The sequence below is a fragment of the Oncorhynchus masou genome, chromosome 16, assembly GCF_036934945.1.
Source record: "Oncorhynchus masou masou isolate Uvic2021 chromosome 16, UVic_Omas_1.1, whole genome shotgun sequence".
In the NCBI taxonomy this organism is placed as follows: domain Eukaryota; kingdom Metazoa; phylum Chordata; class Actinopteri; order Salmoniformes; family Salmonidae; genus Oncorhynchus; species Oncorhynchus masou.
Window position 1 is genome coordinate 34003261 of NC_088227.1, and position 10010 is coordinate 34013270.

General features: G+C 41.6%; 1 protein-coding gene across 2 annotated transcripts in view; it reads right to left on the bottom strand.

Moving 5' to 3' along the window:
* LOC135557865 (phospholipase B1, membrane-associated-like) overlaps positions 1-5965 on the bottom strand; it is a 31170-nt gene extending 25205 nt beyond the window's left edge. The window contains exons 1-4 of one of the 2 annotated variants that reach the window (XM_064991553.1): positions 5742-5965; positions 4593-4646; positions 4162-4225; positions 3765-3796 (exon numbers count right to left, since the gene is read on the bottom strand). In XM_064991553.1, the coding sequence (XP_064847625.1) occupies positions 3765-3796; positions 4162-4225; positions 4593-4646; positions 5742-5817 (226 nt within the window). In that variant the 5' untranslated portion in view covers positions 5818-5965. Of the gene's footprint in view, positions 1-3764; positions 3800-4161; positions 4226-4592; positions 4647-5741 lie in introns of both variants that reach the window. The other variant, XM_064991552.1, reaches the window with a different exon arrangement.
* Between the last annotated feature and the right edge of the window lie 4045 nt (positions 5966-10010).

The window sequence follows — 10010 nt, forward strand, 5'->3', positions numbered from 1 at the left end:
GGACAAAGATCATACTTTTTGGAGAAATGTCCTCTGGTCTGATGAAACAAAAATAAAATTGTTTGGTCATGATGACCATCGTTATGTTTGGAGGAAAAAGGGGGATGCTTGCAAGCCGTGAAGCAAGCGGATGGCAGCATCATGTTGTGGGGTGCTTTTCTGTAGGAGGGACTGGTGCGCTTCACAAAATAGATGGCATCATGAGGATGGAAAAATATGTGGATATATTGAAGCAACATCTCAAGACATCAGTCAAGAAGTTAAAGCTTGGTCGCAATGGGTCTTCAAAATGGACAATGACCCCAAGCATACTTCCAAAGTCGTGGAAAAATGGCATAAGGACAACAAAGTCAAGGTATTGGAGTGGCCATCACAAAGCCCTGACCACAATCCTATAGAAAATTTGTGGGCAGAACTGAAAAAGCGTGTGTGAAGAAGGAGGCCTACAAACCAGACTCAGTTACACCAGCTCTGTCAGGAGGAATGGGCCAAAATTCACCCAACTTGTTGTGGGAAGCTTGTGGAAGGCTACTCGAAATGTTTGACCCAAGTTAAACAATTTAAAGGCAATGCTACCAAATACTAATTGAGTGCATGTAAACTTCTGACCCACTGGGAATGTGATGAAAGAAAGAAAAGCTGAAATAAATCATTCTCTCTACCATCATTCACTCTACTATTCTCTCTACTTCCGCGATGCATATAAGGCCCTCCCCCGCCCTCCTTTCGGAAAAGCTGACCACGACTCCATTTTGTTGCTTCCAGCCTACAGACAGAAACTAAAACAAGAAGCTCCCGCGCTCAGGTCTGTTCAACGCTGGTCCGACCAATCTGATTCCACACTTCAAGACTGCTTCGATCACGTGGATTAGGATATATTCCGCATTGTGTCCAACAACAACATTCACAAATACGCTGATTCGGTGAGCGAGTTCATTAGAAAGTGCATTGGCGTTGTCGTACCCACAGCAATGAGTAAACATTCCCAAACCAGAAACCGTGGATTGATGGCAGCATTCGCGCAAAACTGAAAGCGCAATCCACTGCTTTTAACCAGGGCAAGGTGACCGGAAACATGACCGAATACAAACAGTGTAGCTATTCCCTCCTCAAGGCAATCAAACAAGCTAAGCGTCAGTATAGAGACAAAGTAGAGTTGCAATTCAAAGGCTCAGACACAAGAGGTATGTGGCAGGATCTACAGTCAATCATGGATTACAAAAAGAAAACCAGCCCCGTCGCGGACCAGGATGTCTTGCTCTCAGAAAGACAAAATAACTTCTTTGCTCGCTTTGAGGACAATACAGTGCCACTGACACGGCCGCTACCAAAACCTGCAGACTCTCCTTCACTGCAGCCAATGTGAGTAAAACATTTAAACATGTTAACCCTTGCAAGGCTGCAGGCCCAGACGGCATCCCCAGCCGCGTCCTCAGAGCATGAGCAGACCAGCTGGCTGGTGTGTTTACAGACATATTCAATCAATCCTTATCCCAGTCTGCTGTTCCCTCATGCTTCAAGAGGGCCACCACTGTTCCTGTTCCCAAGAAAGCTAAGGCAACTGAGCTAAACGACTACCGCCCCATAGCACTCACTTCCGTAATCATGAAGTGCTTTGAGAGACTAGTCAAGGACCATATCACCTCCACCCTACCTGACACCCTAGAACCACTCCAATTTGCTTACCGCCCCAATAGGTCCACAGACGACGCAATCGCAACAGCACTACACACTGCCCTAACCGATCTGGACAAGAGGAAATCCTATGTGAGAATGCTGTTCATCGACTATAGCTCAGCATTTAACACCATAGTACCCTCCAAACTCGTCTATAAGCTCGAGACCCTGGATCTCGACCCCGCCCTGTGCAACTGGGTCCTGGACTTCCTGACGGGCCGACCCCAGACTGGTGAGGGTAGGTAACAACATCTCCACCCCGCTGATCCTCAACACTGGGGCCCCACAAGGGTGCGTTCTGAGCCCTCTCCTGTACTCCCTGTTCACCCACGACTGCGTGGCCATATACACCTCCAACTCAATCATCAAGTTTGCGGACGACACTACAGTGGTAGGCTTGATTATCAACAACGACGAGACGGCCTACAGGGAGGAGGTGAGGGCCCTCGGAGTGTGGTGTCAGGAAAATAACCTCACACTCAACGTCAACAAAACAAAGGAGATGATTGTGGACTTCAGGAAACAGCAGAGGGAGCACCCCCCTATCCACAATGATGGGACAGTAGTGGAGAGGGTAGTACGTTTTAAGTTCCTCGGTGTACACATCACGGACAAACTGAATTGGTCCACCCACACAGACAGTGTGGTGAAGAAGGCGCAACAGCGGCTTGTCACCAAAAACACTCACAAACTTCTACAGATGCACAATCAAGAGCATCCTGACGGGCTGTATCACCGCCTGGTACGGCAACTGCTCCGCCCACAACCGTAAGGCTCTCCAGAGGGTAGTGAGGTCTGCACAACACATCACTGGGGGCAAACTACCTGCCCTCCAGGACACCTACACCACCCGATGTCACAGGATGGCCATACAGATCATCAAGGACAACAACCCGAGCCACTGCCTGTTCACCCCGCTATCATCCAGAAGGCGAGGTCAGTACAGGTGCATCAAAGCAGGGACCGAGAGACTGAAAAACAGCTTCTATCTCAAGGCCATCAGACTGTTAAACAGCCACCACTAACTTTGAGTGGCTGCTGCCAACATACTGACTCAACTCCAGCTCACTTTAATAATGGAAATTGATGGAAATTGATGTAAAAAATGTATCATTATTTAAACAATGCCACTTAATATAATGTTTACATACCCTACATTACTCATCTCATATGTATATGTATATACTGTACTCTATATCATCTACTGCATCTTGCCATCTTTTTGTAATACATGTATCACTAGCCACTTTAAACTATGCCACTTTTATTTTTACATACCCTACATTACTCATCTCATATGTATATACTGTACTTGATACCATCTACTGCATCTTGCCAATGCCGTTCTGTACCATCACTCATTCATATATCTTTATGTACATATTCTTTATCCCTTTACACTTGTGTGTATAAGGTAGTAGTTGTGGAATTGTTAGGTTAGATTACTTGTTGGTTATTACTGCATTGTCGGAACTAGAAGCACAAGCATTTCGCTACACTTGCATTAACATCTGCTAACCAAGTGTATGTGACAAATAAAAATGGATTTGATTTGATTATTCTGACATTTTACATTCTTAAAATAAAGTGGTGATCCTAACTGACCTTAGACAGATAATTTTTACTAGGATTAAATGTCACTTACTGTGAAAAACTGAGTTTAAATGTATTTGGCTAAAGGTGTATGTAAACTTCTGACTTCAGCTGTGTATATACACCTGATGAGTGTCAGATTGCAAAGGGAGGACATTTGGCATGGGAAGGAGGAGGATCTGTCAGCAGACCAACATGTCTTATCAACTAATCATATCTCTTATCAAACAATCTTATCAACCAATCAAAGTGTGTTTTATTGAGATTTTATTTGACTGAGACTGTAATTTTAGTGCTTAAGGTCACAGGAAATTGACAACGTGGTAGGATGCTTTAGAATTTGTCAGCTATTTTTGTGTGTGTACTTGTGTGCGTGTCTGTGTCTGTCTGCCTGTCTGTCTGTGTTAATAGCCTGCGTTTGTTGTCTTCTGGTTCAGATAACTGATTTGATACATCAAGGAGCCCCTCAAACCCCCCAAGAATAGCAGGCTTACCATGAAGTCTCAATAACACTCTGGACAGCTCACTGCTTCAGGGAGAAAGAAAAACAGAAGTCTGGAAAACCTTTCTGTGTTCACATTGAATCATCCCTAGTGACACCTGGATTTATTTTTTTATTTAACCTTTATTTAACTAGGCAAGACAGTTAAGAACAAATTCTTATTTACAATGACAACCTACCCCGGCCAAACCCGGACGACACTGGGCCAATTGTACGACGCGCTAAGGGACTCCAAATCACGGCCGGATGTGATATAACCTGGATTCAAACCAGGGACTGTAGTGACGCTTCTTGCACTGAGATGCAGTGCCTTAGACCGCTGCACAACTTGGGGGCCCTGGTAGTGTCCCCTTATCTATCAAGGTTAGAGAAATTGATGTGTTGCTTACCTTTGTGTGTGGGGCAGTCCAATGGCCGAGATCACAGCCACATCTGAGGGTCTGACACTGTGAGCTGGAGAGAATGGAGTGAAATTAGGAGACCGCTAAAAACCGCATTGGTTTATCGTTCAGAACAGCCAACTCAACTCAAAAAGGACTAAAGAGACTGAAGATAGATCTCTGTATTCTAGGTGGCCAGATATAGAGCCGAATGAACCCAGACAGATCTCTATATTCTAGACGTCCACACATAGAACTGAATGAACCCAGACAGATCTCTATATTCTAGGGGGCCAGACATAGAACTGAATGAACCCAGATAGATCAGGCCGGCGACAAGACCAGACCATATGGCTCTTAGATCTGTTAAGATGTACTTTACATCCTCAGCAGTCAAGCCATTGTATATCACTAATGACTGATTGTTAGTGAACACTCACCTGAGGACGGAAGGGTCTTGGAGAGAGAGGTGTGGGTGCAAGGCATTACAGAGGCTGGGAATAACAGAGGAGATTTTGCAGGTCACATACTATTGAGAAGGGTTCAACAATTATGAATGAACTCTCAAAAATTATTCAACATTTTGCAGAAAATAAAGTCACCTGTGAGAGCGAATTTGGCCCGAGTGCGACTTTATTTGGTCTCTCAAGTTTTCTGAGCAAAATGTTTTAATAATTTTTGTTGTTGGACATAAAAGACTGGAAAATCACCATAAAATCATCTCAAAGTGATTAAAATAATTATTCCCACACTTAAATAGAAAGACGTGATCGTATCCCAATGTCATCAAAGTTTGAGATTATTCTGTTTTTGTCCAATACTATATCCGTTTTGGATTCTAGCGGTCAATTTGCAGTGTACAAATTATTTACAACTATGTTTTTTCCCCTCTACCATCCGCTCATGGAAAAATCGCCACACGGCTGAATGTAATTGGGGACCCCTGCTTTAGAGATGAATAAAGTATCTATTTCTTCTCTCTCTATGTTACAAATACTGACACAATGCATTCACGAATATGAGTTTAACACTGTAGTTTTTCTAAAATTTGCTCGATGAGTGTTATCTTCTTAGAAAAGAGAAACAGTTTTTAACAGAACACATTCAACAGGAATCCTCCCCTATGATGTTGTCATACAGTAGAAACAAGAGAGTTCATTGCCCCCTATGATGTTGCCATACAGTAGAAACAAGAGAGTTCATTGCCCCCTATGATGTTGCCATACAGAAGAATCAATGTGAACCTACGTAGACAGAATTACCCCTTAAAAACATTGAAGGGCCTAGTCAGAACTAGTGAGCACATTTCTGAGGTTAGGCAAAAACAACATTGTTCTTGCACAGCCAGAATCCAAACATGAAGTATACAATTCTTGTCTCACCCCTGAAAGCCTGGTTTTAATCCCTAAGATGTTACTTTATGACAATAATCACTACAAGAATACAACTTGACTCTACTTGCAAATGTTCTTCAATATCATTCCTGCAAACCTAAGACAAAAATACACTGATATTCTTCACTTTACCCAGTTACTTTTATATGTAAAATGTTCAGATCATTTCAATAGGCTATAGAAGTGCATAGAAACCTGTTGCAGTGGGGAACCCCAGCAAAGCTATAACCAGTAATGGAAGCATCCTTTGTCTGTCAAAGTTTGTCCTCATATAGCCACCAGTTGTCTTCTGTCTGTCTGTCTTTCTGTTTGACTGTCTGTCTGTTTGTCTAACAGCTCTGTTGGCTTGGTGTATTGTCCATTAACGTCTTGCTTCCCTCTACCTTGCTGTTTGATGTGATTTACAAATATACCTGTCCATGGTAAAGCACACGCATCATGTATATGCATAGTGGGAGGGGTTGGGCTCACGTTCAAGGGAATGGATGGAAGAAAATGAAAGCACGGACGAGAGAGAGAGAGAAAGAGAGAGAGAGATAGAGAGAGAAAAGATGGGGGTTGCTTTTATGTTTTAGATTTAATCACTGCACAATGTTTCATAAAACTGACTGAAAATCATTGTTAACAACATATCATGCCATGTGACGAGCAAATATTGGGGGTTAGGCTAAATATATAAGTGGGGTGAGTAACTTATTGGTATTGTGACAAAGTGTGTTTTGTGACATAATGTATCACCTAGAAAAGTTGAGCTGGCACAGCACCAACAGAGGAATTTATAAGAGTTGAAGCTCAATTCAAATAATTCTGCATTTCGATATTTATACACTAGCTCTTTTCCTTTTGGTCAAATAAAATCACATGCTTGGAATACATACTGGTAAACGTCTACAACAGTAACTATTACCAGTTAGACTCCCCTCACAGGTATGCTTCCAGTTCTCACAAAAAGAAATGTCTGTACTCGGGCAGTAGTTAGAAAACAAAGACCATGCGTAACTGTTGGTGTGCCCCACTTTTACATGAAAAATTTTCAATGTCGTTTTATTATTTTTTACTTCAGAGCATCCTATTTGTATTTATCCATCTATTCTACACCTTTAACTGCTTTGACAATGGTTTTATACAATAGACGCAAATCACAATCACAATCTTGTATTATGCATTATGTAACATTTTAAAATGCAATCTCTTCAGGAAAAGCTTCCTTGGTAAAAGATTTCTAGTGATTGCTAGTGATATAACTAACAGAGATATGTGAAATACGTGATATCCTTGACTTCCTGCTACAAGGACAGGGAGCTTAACCTATAATGACTACCTGTTACAAAACATACTGTATTTCAAACTGTATGAAAATAAATCTGTAAATAAGAATTTTTAGTAATTATGAGTGCAGGTAGGAATTAATTATGAGTGCAAGCATTGAATGGCTGGCTGATAAAATAGCTACACTACATGACCAAAAGTATGTGGACACCTGCTCATCGAACACCTCATTCAAAAATTATGGGCATTAATATGGAGTTGGTCCCCCCTTTGCTGCTATAACAGCCTCCACTCTTCTGGGAAGGCTTTTCACTAGATGTTGGAACATTGCTGCGGGGACTTGCTTCCATTCAGCCACAAGAACATTAGTGAGGTCAGGCACTGATGTTGGGCGATTAGGCCTGGCTTGCAGTCGGCATTCCAATTCATCCCAAAGGTGTTCGTTGTGGTTCAGGTCAGAGCTCTGTGCAGGCCAGTCAAGTTCTTCCACCACGAACTCAACAAACCCTTTCTGTATGGAACTCACTTTGTGCATGGGGGAATTGTCATGCTGAAACAGGAAAGGGCCTTCCCCAAACTGTTGCCACAAAGTTGGAAGCACAGAATCCTCTAGAATGTCATTGCGTGCTGTAGCGTTAAGATTTCCATTCACTGGAACTAATGTGCCTAGCCCGCACCATGAAAAACAGCCCCAAACCATTATTCCACCTCCACCAAACATTACAGTTTGCACTATGCATTCGAGCAGGTAGCGACAAACCCGGATTCATCCATTCACTCCAGAGAACAGGCTTCCACTCCACTTCCACTTTTTATGGAGATTGCATGGCTGGAATAGCTGGATTCACTAATTTGAAGGAGTGTCCACATACTTTTGTATATATAGTGTATTGTGCAAGAGCAATGTAAAGAGCATGGTTTCCTCATCATAAATGGGTAATATGAATGGGCAACCATTTGATGGTGATATGAATATACGCACATTTAATTTCTTTATAGATTGTCCTCAGGGCACATCTCTTGGCCAGCCATATGTGCCTGATGCTTCATAACAGTGACAGTGTGTCATTAAATTGCTTGGTAATTTATCTTCATGATCAGTCTCTATTGATTACAGAGGTGAGGGACTGCCAGAAGGAAAGGTGAGGGAGATATATTATACTAGATTACAATATGTATATAACCTGTTATCTGTTTCTTCTATCAAAAAGGATTAACAGATTACTGAACTGAAATGTATGAAATTGCTTGACTGGACTGTACAATCAGGCACCACAACAACAAGATCCAGTCCATTATTTTTCTTGATTCACCGTACTGTAAATGTAATGTAGATCTGAAATCTACATCAACAAGTAAATGGTTCCAATCATTTTTCTAACATTAATTTCCCTATAGAGGATTATAGAAACACTTAAAATAAGGGCTGCTTTGCGTAGGCTTACCCTGGTGTGACGTTTTGATAACCATGTAAATCTCTCTAGGACAAGGTGACTTAAATCAGTATATTTGACTATATTGACCCCCCCCCCTTGCCCAGTAATGAAATAATTATTTGCTGCTAATGTGGCTATCATAAATTACTACAAATGCCATGATGATCTGGACAAGACTGCTGAATCGAGGCAAAGGTAAGAATCTCTGGATTAACTATCTAATGTTAGCTAAATTTAGTAATAAATAAATTGGCATAATTTCTTGCACAAGTTTTAAATTTACACAATACCTATTAGCAAACATGTCAGCTAGTGATGACTTGCAGGAGCTTGCAGGGATTTGTAGTCTTGTATGGTGTCTACTTTGATGCTAATAAGCATTTTCGAATCTGAGAGTCAATGGAGCCGAATATATTGATTAAAGTCACCTTGTCTGAGAGAGATTTACATGGTTATCAAAACATCACACCAGAGTAAGCCTACATGAAACCCAGTCCCTATTTGAAGTGTTTCTGAAATTCTCTATGGGAAAAATGATTGGTGGAAAAACGATTGGAACCATTTCCCTGTTGATCGCTAGGATTTCTGGGTATTATGACACCTCCACTGGGGGGCTCTATTGACAGACATAAGATGGCCAGGACATGTGAACACCTAGATGTGTCTTTCTGTCCTTTATTGTTCTGTGGCAGTAATCATTCTATCAATCTGAGACATGATTGCTGCAGTGGCCTGGACTCAAGTGAGGTGTGCCCCAATTCACATAAAACCTTACCATATAGAATGCTGATTTCAGATCAGTTTGAACTATATCAGCACTCCTAATCTGAGACACTTCACACAATGATCACTATCTCACTTCAATCCTGATAACTGCAGAGTACTTACACAATACTTTATCTATCTATCTCCCAAGGACACACAATTCTCATGACACTGTCCTCTCAAGCACTCTGTCTAGCTATCATCTTCATTAGGAGCCCTGCTTATCTTTGGCTTTACAGTTTGTGCAGCTGAAGATGCCAGTAGACTCTCTTTGTAATCTCATGCCCAACGATGTCCTATACTTGGGTTAACAAAGGTCAAGATTGACGAGTTGATCCAACAGACCTTCATCGGGCGGAAGTGTATGGTAGTGAGATTAATCACTTTTTGATCTTCTCTGTGATCTTACTGTTGTGTTCTTGTCATGGTGTGTACTGTATTGTGTATTGTGTACTGTACCTCTTGCACTGAGACGCAGTGACTTAGACCGCTGCGCCACTCAGGAGCACAAATTGCCCTGCGATGTTTGAGCACAGAAAGTATTTTGATGCAAACTTTGTTACCTGACCGTCAGTAGGCTATGTTGCTAGACAGTCTACCTGGGTTCTGATCCAGGAGTTTCTCATACTGCTGTTTAATTATTTGTTACTTTGATCTATTTTCTACTTAACACTTGATTTTTTCTCAACTTCTTAAAGCATTGTTGGTAAGGGCTTGTAAGTAAGCATTTCACTGTAAGGTCTACTACACCTGTTGCATGTGACAAATAAAATTTGATTTGACTAGCTGATATCCTACATATCACAATGTACAATGAAGCCTGAGCTGAGCTTCATCATTTCATCTCCTTTCAATTTTTTTATTTTTCTGAAAAGAAAAAGTGTAGTGTTATCAGCTTCCTTTAATGTCTATGGTTTTACTGGGAGTGTAATTTCAAAGACAGTGGTTCCACAGATTGGTCCTCACCCAGTTTAGTTTCGGCAGCACCCTTTGG